General features: G+C 33.0%; 2 protein-coding genes across 4 annotated transcripts in view; one reads left to right on the top strand and one right to left on the bottom strand.

Annotated features, from left to right (window-relative positions):
* Positions 1-19,472, bottom strand: part of DCTN1-p150 (dynactin subunit 1) — a 53,476-nt gene extending 34,004 nt beyond the window's left edge. Inside the window, exons 1-6 of one of the 3 annotated variants that reach the window (XM_072529296.1) lie at positions 19,174-19,472; positions 18,185-18,306; positions 14,111-14,137; positions 10,782-10,829; positions 5,872-6,049; positions 3,425-3,655 (exon numbers count right to left, since the gene is read on the bottom strand). In XM_072529296.1, the coding sequence (XP_072385397.1) occupies positions 3,425-3,655; positions 5,872-6,049; positions 10,782-10,829; positions 14,111-14,137; positions 18,185-18,306; positions 19,174-19,347 (780 nt within the window). In that variant the 5' untranslated portion in view covers positions 19,348-19,472. The remainder of the gene's footprint in view (positions 1-3,424; positions 3,656-5,871; positions 6,050-10,781; positions 10,830-14,110; positions 14,138-18,184; positions 18,307-19,173) is intronic. The other 2 variants (XM_072529297.1, XM_072529298.1) reach the window with 2 other exon arrangements.
* A 350-nt stretch (positions 19,473-19,822) lies between these two features.
* LOC140439410 (transmembrane protein 208) lies at positions 19,823-24,115 on the top strand. Its single transcript, XM_072529295.1, has 4 exons — positions 19,823-19,982; positions 20,880-21,029; positions 21,092-21,228; positions 23,614-24,115. Exons 1-4 carry the CDS (start codon positions 19,977-19,979, stop codon positions 23,834-23,836), a joined length of 516 nt encoding a protein of 171 aa, XP_072385396.1. The 5' UTR covers positions 19,823-19,976; the 3' UTR covers positions 23,837-24,115.
* Positions 24,116-24,142: the final 27 nt, after the last annotated feature.

Genomic DNA, 24,142 nt, shown 5'->3' with positions numbered 1-24,142 from the left:
GAGAAGAATGACAGGAAATACGCTGAGAGCTCGAAAGAGAAGTGAAGACGTTAGAAGAAAATGTAATGTACAGTCTATAAATGAATGGCCACAAAATAGAAAAAAAGAATGGAACAACCCTATAAGCAGAATGGGAAAGACTCGTGTCGTCAAAATAGCAGGAGACCAGAGTGTTCACCAATCTGTAGAAGAAGTATCGGACGACCGCGCAAAAGATGGAGTGACAACCTTCCATAGAGGTATCAATCCGCCAATGAACAAGCAGAACTGCTTATATAGAGGAAGAAGAAGATCTATAAACCCTGAATACAATGTGTCATTATCAACTAGGATTGCTCGTACTGTTAATATCGTGAGAGACACTAGACAAGTTCAGCTTCTTTGAAAACTAATGTAAAATATAATTTTTTAATGTATTTCTATTATTTCATAATATTGTTAAAAAGATTACACTTACGGGAATCCGAAAACTGTTAAGAATCCAAAATATAGTTTTTACGAAAGAAAATGACTTGAAAATACAGTCGATTATTACAAAGTTCACTGTAAAATAAGAAAACAATGCACCCATATTTGCGAAACATGAATGTAATATTTATTATTAACCATTAGATATATCGATCACTAGCCACACCGTCATATCGTATTATTAATTTCCTATTAAAAATATAAAAGCAAACAACAAAAATAATTAAAAAAAGCGTAATTAATGAACACGTACTAAGCCGTTTCTAAATATTTACGTCAAATTAAAAAAATATTTATATATATTTGCGTCTGGGCATAGTCTTTTATATTTTCGAACTCGTTCTTGAAGTGACAAAAACTCAGAGTATGTTTTATTAAAAATTTTTAAAAATATTCTAAAAAAGTTAATGGTTAAAGTTTTGATAGCAATAACGATACCATAACAAAAAATACTTACACGAAAATATGATAACACTGCAAAAATCTATCAACTTACAAAACATGCCTAAAAATGAAGATTGCAATAAAATGTATTTAGACTGCACTCGACAAGTTCTTGATTTTATGAATGAGAGCAGGCTAATGTGATACAGGAGTAGCCGATACAACAGGGTATCGAAGGACTGTAAAGAAAGAAATATTATTGCATTTGATTCAATTAAGAACGAACCATTTTTTTTAATCTGCTGAATACTAGCGGTTTACAGTGGATCTGAAGCGATTCGGCGATAATCGAGTTGTATTTTTGTAAATTCTGTACCTTTTGACCCCAAAGTTCGTCACATCGTGTATTTATGCAAAAAAAAACTATATAAGAAGTTTCAAGACTAATTTTAGTGACGTGTGACTTATTGACACCAAATTCATTAGATTTCTTTCGTGCCTGGACCTGGTTCTTTCGTGAACATGCCTGAGACAATGAGCACAGAGTACAATGAAAAGATGAATTAACAGTCATGAAAGAAACAAGACATGAAAAAAAGAAAAAGCAAAGAAGCAGCTCTCATCCTACTTAATAAAGAAAAATGTATAGTAAACCCATCAGCACAATGTAACAAGCTTTGGTTGTCAATCCTAAAAGAAGAACTCAACAACAAGAATATAATAACATTAGTGGTTAATGACGTCCGAGACACAGCATCTACAATTATACATAATAAATATAGAACACAGATAATACAAAAACACATAAGTAATACATAAACAAACAAAACAATCAAAATTTGATACCATCCTGATTATAAAACACCACCCTCAGAAATTTCAATTGAAATCATGGCTATTTGACTACAAAATCGAGGTCAAAGTAAATCATCCGTCAATTTGAAAATATTTCCGCTATCAACTTGGTTATACTTATACTGCCTCATTATTTAAAAAAATCTTTTTTGAAAACGATTTCCGCAGTGGAAATTAATACATCAAACAACAATTGTAAAATATAATTTGCATTACAATCTATTGTGGTTTCATCATCATCACCATCAACTAGCCTCTAACGTCCACTGCTGAACATAGGCCTCTCGCATGCTTTTCCACTTAGTCCGATTTTGCGCCATCTGAATCCAATTTGTAGTCACTCTTTTCATGTCATCTGTCCATTTCGCTGGGGGTCGACCTCTATTTCTGTAAGCTTGTATTCGGGGTCTCCATTCCAAAATTCTTTTTGTCCACCGGTCATCAACTGATCTTGCTACATGACCTGCCCAGTTCCACTTTAGTGTTGTTATCCTTTCAATAACGTCTGCTACTCCTGATCTTTTGCGTATAGTAGCATTGGGTATTCTATCACGTAGAGAAATCCCTAACATTATTCTCTCCATTGCCCTTTCCTTCCGCAACTTGTAGTTTACTCACTGTTGTTCTTGTGAGTGTTAAGGTTTCTGCGTCGTAGGTCATCACTGGCAAAATACACTGATTAACTACTTTTCTTTTCAGACACATTGGAATCTTAGACCTAAAAATGTCCTTCATCTTTCCAAATGCAGCCCAAGCGAGGTTTATTCTTCTTTTTGCTCGAATTGCGGTTTAATCTCATATAAACATAATATTTAATCCAATCTAAATCTCATCGTTTAGTCAGGTCATGGAGTTGGGATGTCCAAATTGTAAAAATAACGGGCACTCTATCCTCTATGCTATGGCACGCTGGACGAGCCATACAGTCTGTAGTCAACACCCCGAGGTATGAGCGGGAACACAAGATGTATCAATACTTATTCTCTTATGAAACGCACCTGGCGGATCATAAGTGCCTTCACATTTTACTCTTTTTCAACTTATCTTGAGTGAAATGTCTTTAATCTTTCCTATCAGATTCTCTTGGCTAACTCTTGTTTCTTCCGACTCCGAATAGCTATAAGTCATATCGATCTCAGTCTTCCGAGGTCAGACGGGTCACTATATTTCCTTCTTCTACACACTCTAGGAAGACAACAGGAAACCACCGAGAGCCTAACTTTCTCAAGAAACAATCATGGAAATGGTTGATAAATACAACGGCCCCGAGTACGGGTGCTCCTTAAAAGGAGCAGCGGTGCTAACAATCTCCCGATCAGCTACAAGCATGAATACATTTTCTGATGAAAGAGAAATAGGTACATGGAATGTAAGAAGCATCTCTGAACCAGGAAAGGTTCACAACACCATAAAAGAAGTGATGCGCCTAAATATAAGTATACTTGGAATAAGTGAAATGAGATGGCCAGGGTCTGGCAAAGTAATTATAGACGATCACATGTATACTATTAGGAGAAGACAGTTCAAAACACAAATATCGCGCAGCAATAATTGTAGTGAAGGAAAAATTCTTTGAGTCGTAAAATCTAGTTTAATTGTTTGTACTGAAGTAGATCCGCCCATTCTTCTTTAAAGACGAAATTGTTAAATAAAATAACGTCACAAAAATATATTCAAGTCGTAAAACATGATCCTGCGTTGTTAAATTACCTCTTACCTGTATAGTTAATTTCTCATAGTTCTTGAGCCTCTCTTTATCCTCCTGCCTCTTGATCTTTAATGTTTCTAATTTTTCTCCTAAATCAACTATTTGTTGACTTCTATTTTCTAACTCTTGCTGGAGCTGAAGGTTGCTTATTTTTTCATCCATTGATGTCACTGGAGTAGGAGCCGTAGTCATTGCCTGTCCAGGTGTAAACTGCGGTTTTAATGTTTCCACAAAACCAGTCTGAAAAATTAAAAACAAAGTTTACTTACCAAGGTTTGACCATATTTGTGTGAATAAGTCCAAATTTACTGAGTAACCTATTGTCACCCAGTAAATTGAATTTATTTAACAAATTATTATTCTTTTTCAACTACTTTCAGTTGTAACATAGTTTACTAACGGATTGCTTAAAGAAAACAACGTTTTTGTCCTTCAAAGTTTATTGAAAGTAATGAAAATCTTTGATATACTAAATATTGAAAACGGACAATTTCAATTTGATATGCTTTTTGTTGAAATAAAAGAAATTTTAAGAAATTCAGTAGCGAGTATTCCCTCCGCTGGCAGTGATTACAGCTTGCAAACGACGAGGCGGACTTTGTATCAGATTTTGGATCATATTCTGCGGAAGATTGTTCAGTTCCTGCAACAATATGTCGCAAAGCTCTCTTGAATTTCTGGGGGTCGGCGCATGACTCTTTAAACGTCTCTTCCTCTCATCTTAAACATGTTCAAAAGGATTGGTATCTGGACTGCGAGCAGGTGAAACAAACCCCGTGATTTGAACCTCGTCAAGATACTCATTATCTATCCGTGCAGTGTGGGGCCGTGCATTATAATGCATAAATATTGCCGTCTCCAAGAATAACCATAAACGGTAAAACATGGTCTTCTATAATATGTGTCAAGTATCTATGAGCAGTCAACGTCTCATTCTCGATAAAGACTAACTCCGTGCGAGCGTCAAATGATATAACTAACCCTCCCGCAAATGGAAGTCGCTCGGGAATACATGCTTGAGCATATCTCTCTCCTGGACGTCGCTACACTTGTTTAAGCCCGTAAAACAGAATCTCGATTCATCTAAAAACAATATAAGACTCCAATCCTGTATTGTCCAAGGCAAGTGTTCTAGTGCAAAATTCAATCTGGCAATTCGGTGTTTACGGAAAAGCGGCGGTCCAGTTACTCAAGTAGATCGAGGAGATAAACCAGCAGCATGAAGTCTCCTCCTATCTGTCCATTTACTTACGATTACATTCCTCACTTCTTGCAGATGATTTCGAAGGGAAACTGCCGTGACCGTTCGGTTTCTCAAACACTACAAACGACAAAGCGGTCATCTCTAGATGTTGTAATTCTGCCTCGACCTGAACCAGGTCTTCGAGTAAGCGAACCGGTTTCTTCGTACCGTCCATATTCGTTACACACTCGAGAGACTTACACCAACTTTTCTCGCAGTTTCGCGCCAACAGTGACCATCTTCCAACGCCGTCACAATTCTTGCCGCCATAAGAGAACTTAAGCCTATGCTAGTATTTTAGTCGAGTATCGAGTAATTTAGTAACTAAAATAAACACTACTGACCCAAAATCGTTCGGACTTGTTCCAGTACAGTTCACAAGTAAGTTGTGTTTTGTAAGATAAACAGCCTACAATGCAATAAAGTAAATATACTAATTAAGCTAATCATAACGGCTATTTTAAAAGGGATCAATGAGGATATTTGTGTAATTAATAAAAAGAAGCTACGGATAAGAAAACGGATCGATAGAAGAGATAAACTTGGAGCTACCAATTGCATTATGAAGACATTTGGTAGATCCCAAAGAATACTTGACAACTAATGAACTCGACTAATTTGAGGGGTTCGGACTTGTTTATCTGGTGAGCCAGTGAGCACTGACGCATGGTGGAAGGTGCTACTCGCCCGAAAAAATATAGAATAAAATGGATCGACTCGACTAAATTACTTACTAATCTATTCGACTAAATTTTTGTAGTTCAGACACGTAAATTACTCGCTACTTGACTAAAATACTAGCATAGTGCGAACTAGGCTTTATGCTCATTGCAATATACTGACAGTGAAACACTACACAAACAATTTACCATTAGCGACAAAACCGCAGAAATAAAAACCAAGCTGATAATGGTTTTTAGGAATTAGGGTAAGGGATCCTTTTATCTCAAACACTTATCAATCAAAACCTCAACAATAAAAATTGTTTTCAAGCAATCCATTAGTAAACTAAGCTACAACCAAAAATAGTTAAAAAAGAATAATAATTTCTAAAATAAATTCAAATTTTGAGGTGACCCCAAATTTATGCTCGATGGTGTATTTCACTAAAGTAGTGAAAAATCAAAAATGTTTTATAATAGCTTGGCAAAGGTAGATTATGCTATTCGATTGAAGTTTTATGTTTCTACAATTACATAATCAAACCTCTTACCTCGACAAACGACGCTCTTTTCGGAACTTGACTTTGAGATTCATTCGGGTCTGGCTGTTTATCAACTGTCGGTGATTCCAAGTGCGTCCTACTACCGCTCAAAGACTGCCGACTACCAGACAATGACTGCCGGCTTCCTGCTAAGGAATGCCTACTGCTTGCCAATGACATTCTTGAACTAAAAACCAAGTGATTGACTTTATGTCATATGTACAAAACCATTAACTGGAGCAGTTAGTTGTAAGTATAGTTAAGAATATAATGAAAAGTTTCCTTCTTGTATTTAATAAAAATATTTTAAAGTTGCGTCCATCTGATTTACTTTTAAATATTTGCCATATAGATAATTATACGAATTGACATAAACGTGTAAATTCACATCAAAATAAAACTAATCAAACGTTCTGTTTTGAAAATGTACGATGAAATTCAAACAAATTAGAAATAACATACATAATAAATATGCTATAATACAGTTAATTTTTTTTAATACATGGACAATAATATATCCCATTACTTTTGTTTGACACATTTAAAAAGGGAGTGATTTTAACAGTTCTCACCAAGGAGACATTGTATTTTACTTTCATGTCACCTGTATAATAAGGAACATGCTGAAACACCGGTCAGTGTATACCCTAGAGTGAAAAGCATACCCTAGAGTCAAAAGTGCAAATATACAATAAACAAACGGAGGACAGTTCGTAGCTAAAATTCGACAAACACTGTAAATCGCCGCACTGTGTGGGCTCTAAGGGGTGAGGATCAAACAACAACTACAGGACCCTCATAAAGACATCCTACAAAAAAAATTAACAAAAAACGGCAAAAAAACTAAAAAACACAAAATCTGGCGACAGCCACCCAAAAAAATTATAAAAACAAAAAATCCGGGCAAGTCGGGCCCAAACACTTGAGCAAAAAGTCTCCGGATTGGACGTAGACCAATGCGGAGATTTAGGGCTCAAGCAAGCAATTTTAGATTCGCGGATAAGTCACTAGAGGATACCAGGAACAAAGCGCGTCACGCTGTCCTGAATTTAATTCGGTTAATGAACCATGTTGGAGTACTATTACCCAGGACTCCCACATGAAGAGCATTTTGCTGATAGTTTTGCCCCTATCGCGCATCGGAGTGCTATAGGGGGAAATGGATGGTCTGGAGCATTTGAGCACGGTGGAGTGACTCCTGTTCTAACTCGAGTTAATACACCTCGCTCCAATGAATTGTTACACCCGAAAGTAATTCTTAGGGGTGAACATGTCTCACAGGCTCCTCCTCCTCCTAAGTGCCTTCTCTGTTGAGGTTGGCGATCAATATGGCAAATTTCTCTCTGTTCTGGGCTTGATGAATTAATTAATTTCCTTTTGTGTGGGTCCAATCTCTGATGTTTGGTAGCCAAGATTTTTTCTTTCGTCCTATGCCCCTTTTACTACCTGCCCCGTGTCCTAGATATGACGTCTTTCTAATTTTGATAGTATTGACCAGATGAGGGCGTGTGTTCATTGCTCTCAGTACTTCTTCATTCGTAGTTCTGCTGGTCCAGCTTATTCTTAGCATTCGGCGATACATCCACATTTCAAATGAATTTAATTTGTTGACGTCATACTGTTTTAATGTCCAGGTCTCACAGCCATATGGTAATAGAGACCACACATAACACTTAGTGATTGAGTGTTCTCAATCTTATTGAGACTGATAGCTTGGGGTTACAGACCATTTTACGCATATTCATGAAACCAGATCTTGCTATTTCAATGCGTCTTCTAACTTCTTTTGAGTGGTCTAGTTGACTATTTAGTTCTCTGCCCAGGTGTATGAAGCTTTGCGAACTCTGAAGGGTGATACTATTTATTTGTATGTTAGGTGTAACTTGTTCATGGGTTTTTGTGGAATACCAGAATTTTGGTTTTGGAAAAGTTAATGTCCAAGCCCAGTCTGTGACTTTCTTCTGATAATATGTTCATCAATATTTTTAGTTGGTCTTCTGTTTCTGCTAATACTACGGTGTCACACATGCTAGGTGTAAATATTTTATTAATAAAATAAACCGCAAATAATCTTTAAAAACTGTAAAGTATTTGTAAATATTAAAATAAAAACAAACCGCAAATGATCTTTAAAAAAAACTATTGTATTCCGTAAACAAATTAGACGGCGCTTAAATCTGCTGTCGAAAATTAATTATCGATCCATACCTCGAATTTTCAATCACATTCTTATACTTCACCGCGTGAGATCCTAGTTAAAGTTTAGTGTGTCTTCAATTCAAAAATACCATTCGCAAAATCCACTGCGACTTCGGAGGAACTCCAAAAATACGATTGCCGATGTACATAGACTTGTGTGAAAATGTTGAAAAGTTGAAAATTACAACCAGACAGAAAAAGACGAACCCCTTCTTAGCCAGATTCATCATCATAAGTGGCTCGACAATCCGTTGTGGATCTTGGCCTGCTCACAAAGAAGTCGCCACTCCTGTCGATTCCTGGCAACTTCCCTCCATCTTCTAACCCCTAGAATCTGTAGGTCTTCTTCCACATCATCAATCCATCTCATTCGTGGTCGTCCTCTGCTTCTTGTGCCCTCTGGTTTTGAAAATGTTAATTTCTTCGTATATTCGTGATCTGACATCCTAGCAATGTGTCCAGCCCATCTAAGTCTCAGCACTTTAACGAATTTCACAATATCTGGATCGGTGTATAACTGATACAGTTCAAAGTTGTATCTTCGACGCCATAGCCCATTTTCATTTACGGCCCCAAAAATCTTTCTAAGAATTTTTCTCTCAAAAATACCAAGAAGTCTTTTATCATTTTGGGATAAGATCCACGTTGCAGTCCCATATATCAAAACTGGTCTTATTAAGGTCCTGTATATATTAAGCTTTAGTGCACGTTTTATATTTTTATTTTTTAAATGTCTCTGGAGGCCGTGAACAGTTCTGTTTGCTATTGCTATGCGTCTTTTTATTTCGTCGCTTGTCGTGTTTGTTGCGTTTACTAGCGATCCAAGATATGTAAATTCTTTGACTTGCTCAAAGGTATGGTTGTTAATTTGAATTCTTTGTTGGATATTTCGAGGCCAACATATATTTGGTTTTTTCCTCGTTTACCACAAGTCCTAATTCACTTGCCGCGTCCGCAAGCCTTGTAAAACACTGCACCATGTCTCTCATACTTTTGCCCACTATAACTATATCGTCAGCGAATGCGAGAATTTGCGTCGATCTATTGCGTCGATCTTAGCCAGATTAGGGGTTTGAAATATCCCAAATTGGACCGAAACGTAGTCGGCTATTTGGACTCGTGATTAAGGCTAATTTCTTGATCTAAATGCGACTCCGGTATTCACGTGTACTGTAGATCCGCTTTTTTAGCGAAACTGGATATTCCCAAAAAAAAACCTTCCACGAAGTCAGCAAATCCCCTTGAATATTTACACGGTTCGTACTAGTCTGTTCGATCCCACATGGAACAGCAGCAAAAAAAAACAAAATGCCGTTTTTAATCTAGCCCGAACTTTTCAGTACCACGGTCAAACCTAGAATCACTCCCTTTCCGTCGTCTTTCCGAACACTTGACAACTTGACACACGGAGGTCACCGAATAATACCGAGATTCAAACATTTAAATTTTATGATCCCAATTCTTCCAAGATGACTCTAGAAAGAACGATCTAAATTAGTTTCTTTACAAAAAGAGGACGATTTCCCTTAACTTCAGCACAATTTGCCAGACATTACCCCTATTTGAAAACTACTAATTTTATTTTCGCCACCTTGCTTATAATATATTATAGGCAACCGCTCTTACACGTCTGGAATTATTTAAATTTTAATAATATAGAGGTGGGACTTTCTACTTTAAATTTGGAACGTAACAAACCCTGATCTAGTAGAAAGTATTATTTTATGTCGTTATAAGAGATATTTTTGATTTTTGCAATCTTTATAAATTATATCGGAAACTTTCATTTATATTTTTAAATATCACATATTTTATACACAAGAAACAGTTACAAAAACAATAGAAACAATAGAAAAGTACAAAAAGTAATCAAAACTTTTATAGGCAAATATTAGTTTTTTTTTTTAGTTTCATTACTTTATATAGCTCACTTTTATGGTTAAAAATTTGTATAATATAGTTTTAAAATTGTAGGCACTAAATTTTAAGAAATGGCGATGACCAGCGTTATTCTTGGTCTTTCAGTAGCGTACAATTTTTTTTTGTAAGAGTTAGAGGTAATGCTAGTTGGATTGAAGAATTATAACAAATTATAGGTACTACTATTCTTCCCAAGCGATAAGAAATTTAAAATTTACTTCAACGGCGTAAACGATACGCTATTGGGTATGCACTGGACGCAAACACTATATGTCACTAACTTACGGTTTCGATCATCTGCTGCTCTTTTCTACTGGTCAGCATTGTCATGTTTTATTAAATACCTTAACAAGTCCATTAAGCTATGACTATTTGACTGTATGTGAATTATTAATATAAAAGTTGAACAACTATCTATAATCACAACCTGGCAACCCCGCTGTCGTTAAAACTCAATTATTTTATCTTAGAATTTAGTGGCTACAATTTTGAAACTATACTATAGATAAACATTGTCAAAAACAAATATTGAATAAATTTAAAATAGAAAAAAGTTTATTTTTCTCAAGTAAAGGAAAATAATAAATGTTTTATTCACAGAATTTGCAAGAATTTAGCAACCAATATACCGTTGGTTGTTTTCTATTTATGTTGTGATTACTTTTAGTATAATGTACACAAAAGACATAATAAAAATTATTACATAAATACAAAAAGGTAATTCGTATAAGAACAATTCAAGCAAAATACAAATAAGATAATATATCTACACAAGCACTTACAATTACTAGTTACAATACCTGGAAGCTGAAAGAGTAGATCCCTGAGGTGAAGTTTTTCTACGTACCCTTTATTAGAAAGCATGAAAAGATATTCAGTTACAACATAAACATAAATATTGACTTTTTGATGATTCAATATATTTATTTGCAATAAAAAGTAAACAATTATTAGGATAAATGTTTCGAATTTGTTGTAATTATTGAAAATTACATATATCACAGAAAATAGACCTACATATTGGTAAAGCTTTGAAAGAAATAATTAAGTTCTGCTAATTAACACACCAATAGAAAATATATAAAAAGTGTAAATATTGAAAAAAAAGCAACAATTACATACAATACAAAAAACAATGTAAAAATTTGTATGTCAACATAAAAAAATACGAATTCTACAGTGAGTAAATTGCTGTTCCATTAATACCTCCATCAATAGTATTTTGACACCTCTTTTCAGAAGAATCTGATATCCTGACTCATATATTAAATAAGTGTAACATACTGCTAGTCAATACTCTTCTTTTATGGAATTAGCAGCAACAAAATGAAAGAAATGAGAAGGAAGTAAGTCATAAAATGTACTAAAAAGTTCTACAATGAACGACATAATCAAAAACCAATCTGGATACCTACAAGCAGACCTCATTTATTGATCTCAAAATATATTTAAACAAAAACTGTTACCTTAAAGAATGTCTATATCACAAGGTTTCTATAAGATCTCAGTGTGGAATAGTCTACGAGACCAATGACCCATTTGAAATCTAAAAATTAGAAAGTTTCTATAAAGATTAAATTTAGCCAAGGAACAGTATGTACATTTTTTTCCGAAGAGAATGAAACCTCTAAAACTTACCATCAAAGCAGCCATCACAAGAAAGACTGTTTTAAGAAATTACAAAGTGCGACGAAGTAAATCCATCTATAAGGTGCTAGATACAGCACAAGCTACGCAATCATTTAAACCTTTTAAATATTAAAGAACAAAGAACAGAGAACATAAAACGAAAATAAAATAAAATAAAAATAAATAAATAAAATCGTTTTGAACACGGTATTGCGATTTACGATGTTGGTTAGAATGAATCAACCTCGAAGAGTGTTAAAAATACAGATGGACCACGAACGATGTGTTTACTATTGTGAAAATATAAGGAAGCGATTTGATTAAGATTCTAAATTTTCTTCTTATTTTTTATTTACAAACTTTTTGTCTTCATTTCCAGCAAAATACAAAAAATATAGTTTCTTGGTCTAGATAGGATAGTAATTTAACCCGTAAGTAGAAAGGTGGGGAATATGAATCCGCAGCAAATATTTAAATTGTTGTTTTTTGGCAAACTAAGCAGTTAAAACTAAGAGGCCATGACCTTTGAGAAGTGGGTGCTGTCACACCCCACCTCGCTATATAAATGATTTATTGTGTTCAATACTGTTGACTGTTCAATTTTAAAATTAAAGGAAAATTTCATCGAGCTCTCGTTCAAATATTACAAAGATGTTAGATTAGAAAGAGTTACTGACCCGAGATTTGAAGAATGGTGCGCAAATTTATTAGATACCGTTGAAAGTGACTTTAGTAATCAAAGTGATATATTGAGCGATCATGACTCTGGCTCGGAGTTTTTTGGTGTTTCTGACAGTGATTGTGCTTTGGAATTAGAAAATGAAAATGATATTCCACACAACACTAACAACTGGATATTTCTACACTTAGTGATTATGATTAGGCTGATATGGAGTCAGAGGGTGAATCCTTGCCTAGGAAGAAAACACGAGTGACATAGGTTTTTCGTGGGAGAATAAATACAAGTGGAGCACACTGGAACCTAAACAAAATGTTCGCACAAGACAGCATAGTATTATTTTACGCATTTCTGGTGTTAAGGGGACAGCAAATCGGGGTACTTATTGCGATTAATTGTCATCGTGGGAAGTTTTATTTACAGATGAAATTCTTCTAAAAATTGGCAATCGAACCAATGAGAAGTTTGCGCAAGTAAGAGAAAACTTTCAAAATCCATCTCGTATCGATTACGATGATATTTACATCCAAGAGCTAAAAGCATTTATTGACATGTTTATGTATACAGCTATTTTTAAATCGAACAATGAATATTTGAAGTCAATTTTTGCTTGAGATGGAACTGGCTGAGAAATATTTCGCTGTCTATGTCTCCGTTTTGACCATTCTACTGACAGAGATGAACGCAAAAAAGTGACCCTACGGCAGATATCTCATGGGTAATGAATTTGAAAAAAACTGCCAAACATGTTCTTCTATCGGACAATATGCCTGTATTGACGAAATGCTTATGGGTTTCATAGGACGATGTTTCTTTTGGATGTATATTCCACAGAAGCCTTGCAAATAGGGTGTCAAGTTAATGGCAATAAATGATGCAAAAACTCAATACTTGCTAAATGCCTATATTTACATGGGCAAAGAAAGTGATGGTTCAACACAGCTCCGATTGTGGGGAATATCCGTAACATCACAGTCAACAAATGGTTCTCGTCTGTGCCCCTCACTGAGGAGTTACTCAAAAGATACTAAAGATACTAAAAAGCAGAGAGATTTTCTTCTCGTTATTAATAGTCACCCTTTATACCCCAAGTACAGTTTAGGAAACAAATTCTTTTTGCACAGCGAAAAAAAAAAGGAAATTATAATATTTATGACATATCATAAGAGCTGACATTTAATGCATTGTATAATGAAAAGTTTAAGATAGTTGTAAAAGTAGATAAATATCCAGAATAATATCTTTATAAACCTAGTTTTATATATATGAGGAAATAATTAGTAATAGTTTTCAATTGGTCTCTAGCCAATTATTAGAATAGTTTTTGTAACATTTTAACAAGATCTATAAGGTTCTACAATAAACAATGATTGTTATGATGAAACACAGGCCTATAAATTATCCTTAACAAGTTGGAGAATTGTTTTAATATTAGTGTAAATATTATAGTATTACTCAGGAACATATTATAAGTGTCTATCATTAACAATATATTGTCCAATCGTCATAACCTATTTCTAGTAAAACCATTTACATGTAAATTCAATAAGCAATAAGCAATTACAACAAGTCTCATTTCTATTCTTAAAGCATCTAAAGAAAAACTTAGGAAGTAAAAAAATTCTATATAGATAGTAAATAGCAATTGAAAATAAATGAAATATAATTATTGAAAGCACTAAATGATGTGTTAACTTCTTAGAACAATTTAATGTAAACACAAAGTCAATACTAATGTTACTATAAATAAGTGCTAAACAGTTTGTACATGAACTTGGACAATGTTAGTGACCTTTTGTTATCCCTTTAAATGGTACTTACGTAGTAATTTTTGGTTTCATGTTTGGCCTGTGTGTTAGCGTTGAGATGCATGAAAAAGATATAAACAGGGTGAATGGAATAAAAAAAAAGTTTATGTAAACAAAAAAAAAATGTAAATCATGCATGGAAAAACTGAAAATATGTAACATAAATATTATATACCATTACCATACAGTAAGACATTTTATGAGAATATCTTAATTTTGAAAATGACTCCCCATATAGTCCTTTGGTTTTTGTGTGGTCGCAGTTTTTTGATAAAGTAAAATTCTTTCGATATCTCGTTATCTAAACTTTGTAACATAGTTCAAACATTGTGATACTTTGTGTCTTGACATTATTGTTGTTGCTCACAAACTTTTTTGTTTTCATGTCAGTTCATCTATACTGATAGGAATCCTACTATTTAAAATATCTTGTTCGGTAATAAAAAAGGTAATTGCCAAACTAAAATTATTAACACTGATATTTTATGATTCTAAATAAAATGCTTCTGTCAAAATGAAAATAGCAAAAACTCCAATATTTACATGTTCCTCTACTTGATTTAAGTTTATTTGAACTACTATAAATGTAAAATCTGTTGTTTGAGTTGTCAGTCCTTTGATTTTATTACAATTAAGCTTCAGCCCTATATTTGCAGATTCACTGTTTCTAACACTTAATTGAAAAATAACTTTAATAATAAAGAAGCTGCCTACCTAGGTAGTATATGTGTGCTATATTGTTTGTCTTCTTCTTTTTCCTCTTTATATGCAATTCTGCTTGTTCATTGGTGGATTAATACCTCTATGGAAGGTTGTCAGTCCATCTTTTGCACGGCCGTCCAATCCTTCTTATGCCGATTGGTGACTTATCTCTTGCTATTTTGACTACACAGATCTCCTCCATTCTGCTTATGTAGATATTCCATTCTTTTTTTCTATTTTGTGTCCATTCATTTATACACTGTACGTTAAATTTTTTTCTAATGTCTTCACTTCTCTTTCGATCTCTCAGCATATTTCCTGTAATTCTTCTCAGTACTCTCATCTCTGTCGTTACCAGTAGCCTTTGTGTTGTGGCTGTGTCGGGTCGTGTTTTTGAGGCATATGCCATTATTGGTCTTACACTGACTTTATAAATTCTTGACTTCATCTCAAGTGTTAATGTATCTGTTTCGCCATGATCTCTCACTTCTTTGTCCAGGTCTCCATAGCTGGACAGTATTATTCCCAGATATTTTATTTCCATTACTTGTTCAATACTGATGCCATCAACTTCTATTTTACATCTGGTTGGTTCTTTACTGACTACTATTGTTTTAGTTTTCTGAGATTAGATTGTCATATAAAATTCTTTTGCTCTTATGTTAAATCTGTGGACCAGTCTTGGCAGACTATCTTCATCTTGGGCTATCAATATTGCGTCATCTGCATAACAGAGTATTCTTATTTCGTTGTTTCCCATTCTGTATCCTTCTGTTAACGCTTTTGATGATTTCATCCTTGATCAAATTGAAGAGCATGGGGCTCAATGAAACCCCTTGTCTTATTCCGCTGCCTGTTTCTATAGGTTCTGTAAGTTGTCCATCTATTCTGACTTCCATTTTGTTATTTTGGTAGATGTTTTCGATAGTTTTTATAATATTTAGAAGAACTTCTCTATTATACAGAAGATGGATTACATCCTTGAGTCTTACTCTGTCAAACACTTTCTTTACGTCAATCAAAGACAGAACAGCTAGTCTATTTTACTCTAGTGATTTCTCAGTAATCTGCTTTATAACGAATATTGCTTATGTACACGATATTCCACTACGAAAACTCTGTTGTTCATTGGCTAAACTTATCCTCTGATTCATTAGCACATGTAAAATTTTAGTTGTAAGTTTTAGCGCAGTATTTAACAAGTTTATACGTCTGTAGTTTTCTGGCTATTTTTTATCTCCTTTTTGAAGAGTAGAATTAGTTCGCTAGTTCTCCATTCTTCCGGTATTTTATTGGGTTTTATAATTTTATTAATTAATGTTGTTAATTGTTCTGTCATTGCTGCTCCACAATATTTCAGTAATTCGTTTGATATCCCGCCTTTACCTGCTGCTTTTCTGTTCTTCAGGTTTTCAAGTACTTTCCGAACTTCCCATACATTTATATTAAGTTCTTCATTTGTGGTAATTTCTGGTGTTTCTGGTTCTAGCGTCATTTGTTCTTCCTCTGCATAGAGCTTTTTTAGGTAGTCAATCTATGTATCCTTTTCTATGTGTTTTGGTTCTATTAGTTCCTTTACCCCCATTCTTTGACCTCTTATGAAGTGCCATATTTCCTTTTGCAGACCATAAAAATCATGTTCCATTTCTTTCGAAAAGCGTTCCCAGTGATCATTTTTAATTTTTCTTACAAGTGCATGTGTTTCATTTCTAATTGTCTTGTAATTATGGTATGCTTCTTGTGTTTTGGTTGACATGTATTTCAGGTAAGCTTTATTCTTTTCTTTACATTTTTCCTTCTTTTCTGTACAAAACCATGGAGTTCTTCGCCTTGGGAACGATTTATTTTTATTTATATTACTTTCACCAAGAACTTCCTTGGACCAGGCTAAGATATTAGACTTAATTTTTGCCCAGCTTTCTTCGACTCCATTACTTTCTGTGATATACATGTTTCTGCTCTTTTCAGTTATTCTTTTTTGAAATAGGTATCTTGTGGAGTCATCCTGTCAAGCTTTCGACTTTTATCTTTGTGGTGTATTCTGGTGTTTTATTATCACATATATGTGTTTTTATTCAGATTTTGCACAATACAAATTTATGATAGCTTCCTATTTCTACTGATGTTAGTGCTCTTACATCCAAGATTTGAAAAATATATCATTAATATGTATTTTGTTTATGCTGCACAGGTCCATCAGAAGGTCTCCATATATTGTTTGTGTGTACAAAAAACCAAAACTTAATGGTCTAATATCATGTTAATAGACTGTTTGTTCTGTTTTCATAATGGAAGCTGTTGCATTGCCATTGTTATATATAAATTAGATGTTAGATCTATTGTTATATTAATCTCTATGCATTATAATCAGTTTAAAACATGTGGCAATGTTATCTGATATCTCCATTTCTTCAATTGTCCATCCTCTTAAGTACCTCACACTCATTGCTTTACAAATTCCCTTATTCCAAGTTCTTTTTGGACTTGATTTAACTCTTTATCAATCATCATGCTTCTGTGTACCTTCCTCTATTTCCTGATATTTTGTATCCCACATGTGATTTTTAGATGATGTATTTTATTTTGTGCTTCCTATTTAGCCCTATTATATGCTTTTTTGTCTTCAATTGATTTTATATTTAACCATTTTAGATAACATCCTTTCTTTCTGTTTATTAGTTCTTCAACTTCATCTGACCACCATAACTTATCACATTTTTCCAATTTACTATTTTTACTGAGAATAAGCCCCAATTTTACTTTAAAATAAGTTTATTTTCAGGTCTCAACTTATTTATTTATTCAATTTATTGCTTTTTTGCTGTTTTTTAACGCCTAATGCTTCATTATAACTTTCTTCAAATGACATATTTGCAGACCAGTTCAAGTACTTATCTAGGTATCTTTGCTACAAGTACTTAATGCTTTAAGACTTTCCAGGTTGTATTTTGTGCAATTTAAGAAACTATATATGATTTCACACCGATTGCTTTTATTTTTTGTGGTAGTTGTCCATCTTGGAATACACATTTTAGCTTGTAACAGATAGTGGTCAGTTCTACACATTGATCCACTTTGTACTTTAATATCTTGTAATTGTAGGTGTATTGACTGTCTCATAATTACATATGTGCCTACTTTGTTGTTCCCATGTGTATTTATAAAGCAGTTTATAATTGAAGAAACCAATTCCTTTCTTGATATTTTATTATTGTTCAGATCTTTTTTAATATTTGGCTTACCTGGTCTACATATTGACCATTATATCTAAACACATAACACAATAATTATCTAGTTTTAGTTTATAAAATTGTGAATAAACAGAAAGTGATTGAAGCAAATTCAATAGTGCTGAAATTATTTAAAAGTTAAACATAAATCTTACATGCTTTGTCTACTTCTAGCAATTTTAGATGGTGGGGGCTCTCTTGTAGGCAAAGGTCTTCCATGTTCATCCAATGCTACCACCTGATTTTCTTTAACAAACATTCCATGATTTTCTTCACACTAAAAGTAACAAAGAATTAGTTAAAGAAACCATTAAGTATAATTGTTAATAAATACTTACTTTGATTCAAGCAATCAACAAGAAAGAATTAGAAAACTGATCTACAAAACCATAGAGGAATAAGACACCTCAATTTTAAAATGGAAGTATTTATTGGCTTGGTCAAAGTGAAACTAAGTTCAAAAGAAGTAAAGGACTTAACTGCACTTGAACATAAGTGTAGTTCATACCTTATGTCAAATTAAAGAAAAAATAATTAACTACAATATCCTACATGTATTTGCTTTATCTATTTACAAAGACTATGGGTAAAAACTGAATTAGATGAGTTGAATTTTCTAATAAATATCATGACAAATTGATATGCTAGTTTGCAAACATTCCCCAAAAAATTTTGGTTTTCATCAAGATAAGTAAGTGAATGATTGCTTCTAAATCTATATAAGAATGTATAGTGCAACTGAAACACCTTTGATTATAATTATCTGTCATAATGTACCATTGAATCTAGTTAGAAAATCACAGCTATAGTGGGATCATGTAAAGGTTGCACAGATAAAGATATATGAACTATAAAGTTATATGAACAGAAAAATAGGACTCTACATCACATATTAAACTTACACAATAGATACTCCAAAAGATACCAATAACCCTGAAAGAGCTGTCAAGATGAAAATAGTAAACAATAAAAGCAGATATCAAGTGAAAAAAAAATGTAAAAGGAATAAAGTGCTATGGCAATAAATAAGAAGAACGAGAACTAGCTGGTGCTAAATTTCTAAGAAATATTTACATTTGAATTCACATTGGGAAGAAAAATGTACGATTTATTTTGAGGATTTTTTATATATAATTTGAGTTACCTTAAAATATTCTTGTCCTTTCACAGATCCATTATTTTTTCCTTTCGGTACATCCAGTATCAAACCAATCCATGTTCCTTGGGCAAATCCTGTTTTGCCGATGAAGGCAACTGTACCCTGTACTCCTTTTGCAGAAACTTCCACCCTTTGACCGATTTTTAGAGGTTCAGCCATTGTTGTTAAAGTTAATTTGTGAATGAATTATTTAACTTCACAAAAACCGATACATTTATAAATGTTTTTAACAAATTTTTCCTAAAAAAATCAACATAGAAAAGATGACATTGATGACACTGACAGTGACAGTTGTATTATTTTTATTTTTGACGATGACACCGAACAACGGTTGTTCGGTGACGATGATACGGTTTTGACTCATTGGTTTTGACAGCAGGGCAAATTATTTGTATAACAATAATTATTTCTTATTCCCTGGTTAAAGTTTCTAGAAGATAAAACATTATTGTCTCATAGACTTACCTTTTGTATATAAAATAATGTATTCTAAAAGTTCATAATTTCTCGAAAATGGTATCAGACAGAACGAACGCAATGGGTTTATTTTAGTACTAAGTATGACAAAGATAACTATTGTACTTTCAATGTCTCAATTTATTCTAACATGATTACAATATTTGACATCAAATCCGAAAAGAACAGACAATTGTCAAAAATTTGAGTAAACTCCAAATGAGCTCCAACGAGTCCAACGTGGAATCAAAACTTGAATAATTAAGGTTTTGTGGATATTATGAATTAAACCAATAATTTTTTTAAGTTAGTTGGAATCTAAATAATTGAGAATGGCTGTGAGTAATATATTATTAATAATTAATACTATTACTACTAATGCACTATTACTTGTGACTTAACAGTCCTTTGAAGAGTTCTGCCTCCATCTGGGTATCAGCCTATTGTATGCTTACTATTTTCATTGTTTTCTGTCCCCTTTTCCAATAAGTCAACTTAAACCTTCCATATATTTCACATTTACAGTTCTTCTTTTGATCTTTTACCAACTATTTTCAAACGTCCAGGCTGTTCTAAATTCATTGTACATATCTTGCAAAACTTCTACTTTTAATTTCGTTTGTAATGTTGTTGGTTGGCTTGATTAAAGAAAATAACTTTGATGTTATGTTTCATTCTAGATCATGACATTCACCCCATTATTGTATCAACTTATAAGTATGTCTTCCTTATACTTTTGTGTTTAAAGTAATTTTGGTTTTTTGTCTAATATTTTTCTTTTATTTCTCCTCTTTATATTAAATCAGAGTATTCCTCCTAATTCTCTGAATACTGCTCATATCTAAGTTGATTAACCATTCCTTTTTTTACTTATAACACTGATATTGTATGTATACTTACACCATTTTTCAACTATTTTTATAACTCTTGGTATAATTTTCTACCAGATTTTATATTAATTTCAGTTCTGATTTTAATTTGAGACTTATTTGAATTTTTAGATTTATTGTTGGAGTAGAAACAAATGCTATTTATGGCCTTTCACACAAAGTTATCCTTTTCTAATTATCTATATTATAATGTTATATATAAATAATGTCTTCATCACCATCAATAGTGCTACTGCTATAGCCCTATAGTGGAGCGTTAATGTTCTCAAGTCTATTTGGGCAGTCAACCCTATCAGTTGCCCAACTGTTGCTAGTTTGTAGTTTAATTGTGTATCTTATTTTTAGCCTCCACAAAAGGGTAAACAAGGTACCAAAGGTGCTAAACAAATTGTTGAGGAAAATGTAGCTACATTAAAGTTTTACAAATATATGGCAATTATATCTAATGCAGTTTCCCTAATAATATTATATTTACTTAGTTCTCCAATAAGTATAGTAAGTATTTTGATTTTACACCATTTGTTCACAAATTTTATGTAAAATAAAATCTTTTTTAGTTACTATATATGTTTGCCTGTGCTGTTTTTATTGGATGCTATCAGTTTATGTCATATATGGCCAAAGCAAAGTATTCAGAGACAGGACAACTGTTAGATAGTGGAGTAGACCTGAACATGGAAGGAGGGATTGCAGAGTATGTTGATATCTTTTTTTAGTTAGCGTTATTTGATTATCATTGGTGTATAGTTTATATAAATTAAAATCTCACGACAAAAATCAAATTATTTAAAACCAATCTATATCTTGATTTATAGAGAGTGGAGTATTATGCTTTTAGAAACAAATGCATGAACACTTTCTCTGTTCTGTCTAAAAGTTTACACTCTTTCCTCATTATGACATATTTTACCATATATCCTAATTTTTATGATTATACATTATTTCTCCATTCATATCTTCATAATTGTTTTAGTACCCATATTACTTTATTCTGAATATCAATTAATAATTGCACAAAATAAATTCACAAGTTTAAAATGAAATCTAATAAACTTCTCTACATACATTAGTATCTAGTTCTTGTTATATTCTTAACCCTTTATTGCATGAATTTTTTATCACGAATGTTATCAACATACAATTATTCTTCTTCTTTTGGCATCATAACCCTGGATGGGTCTTTGCCTGTCTGGCTATGTCCTTCCATTCAGATCTCTCTTGTGCCCTTCTTCTCCATTGTCTTATGTTCATTGTTTTCAGGTCGTCTTCCACGTCATCCAACCATCTCGTTCTGGGCCTTTTTTTTTTCGCCTTCCTATGGGCTTCCATTGTAACATTTTCTTAGTTGTTTTTGCATCGCTTTGTCTCTGCACATGTCCCAGCCATGACAGTCTTTGACTTTTCACAAATCTTACAATGTCATAACCTTCATTTAACTCATTAACCTCGTCGTTTCTCCTGATTCTCCATGTGCCATCTTCCTCTTGTACCGGGCTATATACTTTCCTCAGTATTTTTCTCTCGAATGTCCTGAGTTGGGCTTATAACGTACAATTATTATTCAGTTAATAATTGTTCACAAAATGTTATAAAATTAGACAAAACATCTTTCATGAAAAAACACTGTATTTTTTTAACAAAAAAACTATGTGCCTATTTGGGAACAGTTTGTACACAATTTGGATTGTTATAAAATGCTCTTAGACAAACAACCTATAGTAAATTATGAATAAGTCTAAAGCAAGTGCTTTGGAAATGAACATTGTATTTTTCATACTAATTCTTGGTTTTCTTGTAATATATATGTAACTTGTTCTGTGATAATTGTTTTGAAACTGAATAGTGGTATAACATCATCAGATTTTCCCAATTGTTCCCCTTTGCAAGGCCTTCATTTGTTTCATTTGCTAATCTTTGTAATTCTCACAGCAATTTGTGGGGACTGTTGCAAGAGACTTTATGCCTTTTTTAGACAAATAGGAAGCCAATGGAATACTTAAAAAGTAATTGTCCTAATAGAAATTATAATTTTTATTGGTTGGAATTTTTCTTCTCAGTCCTACAACAATACTAGCAGCACCCTAATTTGCTTCTATTGTCACTTCTGATAACCATCTTTTTCAGCAAAAATTTCAAAGTTGTATGAGAATCAGGAGATTCCTGTGGGAACCCACATCTTGTAGCCTCACTTGTGAAGCTTTTTAGGATTGTATGCTTTGATACTTAAATGATTGTTAAATGATATTACTTGCTCATCACAAGATAAATGTTCCTCTAGTGGTATCTGCATAAATGCTCTTTATTTGTTCAATAAGTGATAGACTCTTATCAATTGTTCTTATTTTCCAAATTGTTACTAAAATGTGAAAACCTCTTAATTATTTCAAACCTATTGATAGGCATAACATCAGCAACTTGTGAAATTCTAGTTGATGGATTCCAGTAGCTCCTCATTGTTGGTTATCATATTAAAGACATCCACAACAATATTACCAAAAACTATTCAATTTCTGCAGGACAGGTTGTAATAAGTTATTGTGGATTAGTTTGAGCACTATCTATACATGCCTGACGAACTATTTCAGTTATAAAATAGGCTGGTAAAAAAACTGAACAGTTTTCAAAGAGTATTGAGCTGCAATATGTGAACTGGAGTAATTTACTACCCCCAAAAGTCACATGATTTTACTGTTCATGGAGGAATCCAATTCATTTGTTTCTTTTTATCAGCTTCCTCTATCATAGGTAAATCTTCTTTGGAATAAGCATCTTAATGCTTTATCCCTCAATGCCTGCACTTACATTAAGTTTCTGCGCTTGAACTTTTTTTAAAATCCATTGAACATAGAATGGCTGCCATTTTCAAACATTGTGATAGAATCACACAAAAATCTAGGAACATACTGAACAACAATTATAACAGGTATATTAGTTCACTTACCCAACAATTTACTCATTTAAGTTTTATAGTTCAGAAAATAGTTTTGAGGAGATTTTACATACACATATATAAATTTGGATAAAATGAAATTACTTTTAAATTTACATTGTTGCTCTTACTGGCTATTTTTATTTTTAGACACATCAAAGATATCATAATTCTTACATCAGGCTGTCAGCTCCTGGCCTTGATTTCCAATTACTTCTGGTATCTTTGGTTGCTAGCACCTGTTTATGGAGGTTGGATAGCTTGGAAGAACATTATACAGCCATATATTACCCAACCAGCTGCCGCTGAACCAGAAGTAAATGAAAAGAAACAAAAGAAGATGGAAAGAAAAATGAAGAGAATGCAGAGATGATTGTAAATGAATTTTTGAATGGTTGTGTCAGTGTGTGTGTTTCAATATTTATTGAATGATAATTTGTTTGATTCTGAGGTTGTGGAAAATGTATATAAGATAGTACCTATGTAAAAATGGTGTATGAATGTAAATTATGTTTAAGTAATAATTTGAACAACAAACATCTGAATAAGATGTAGCAAGTTATAATAAACACATTTTATAAAAGTCATTGTATAGATAAAGAAGTTACATTCATTGTATATATTGATTTCAATAAATGTTTTTGTGAACTGACATATTTTTAAAATGTTAAATAAATGG

Source organism: Diabrotica undecimpunctata, chromosome 4, assembly GCF_040954645.1.
Source record: "Diabrotica undecimpunctata isolate CICGRU chromosome 4, icDiaUnde3, whole genome shotgun sequence".
Lineage (NCBI taxonomy): Eukaryota > Metazoa > Arthropoda > Insecta > Coleoptera > Chrysomelidae > Diabrotica > Diabrotica undecimpunctata.
Note: the sequence above shows the minus strand (reverse complement) of the source record. Positions and strands in the feature narration are given on the sequence as shown.

What these genes read in the sequence shown, in the direction of transcription:
- LOC140439410 (XM_072529295.1), top strand. An exon ending in TTAGTTCTCCAATAAGTATA is followed by an intron (nt 21,030 to 21,091) that starts GTAAGTATTTTG and finishes AATCTTTTTTAG; the next exon opens with TTACTATATATGTTTGCCTG. An exon ending in ATGGAAGGAGGGATTGCAGA is followed by an intron (nt 21,229 to 23,613) that starts GTATGTTGATAT and finishes TTTTATTTTTAG; the next exon opens with ACACATCAAAGATATCATAA.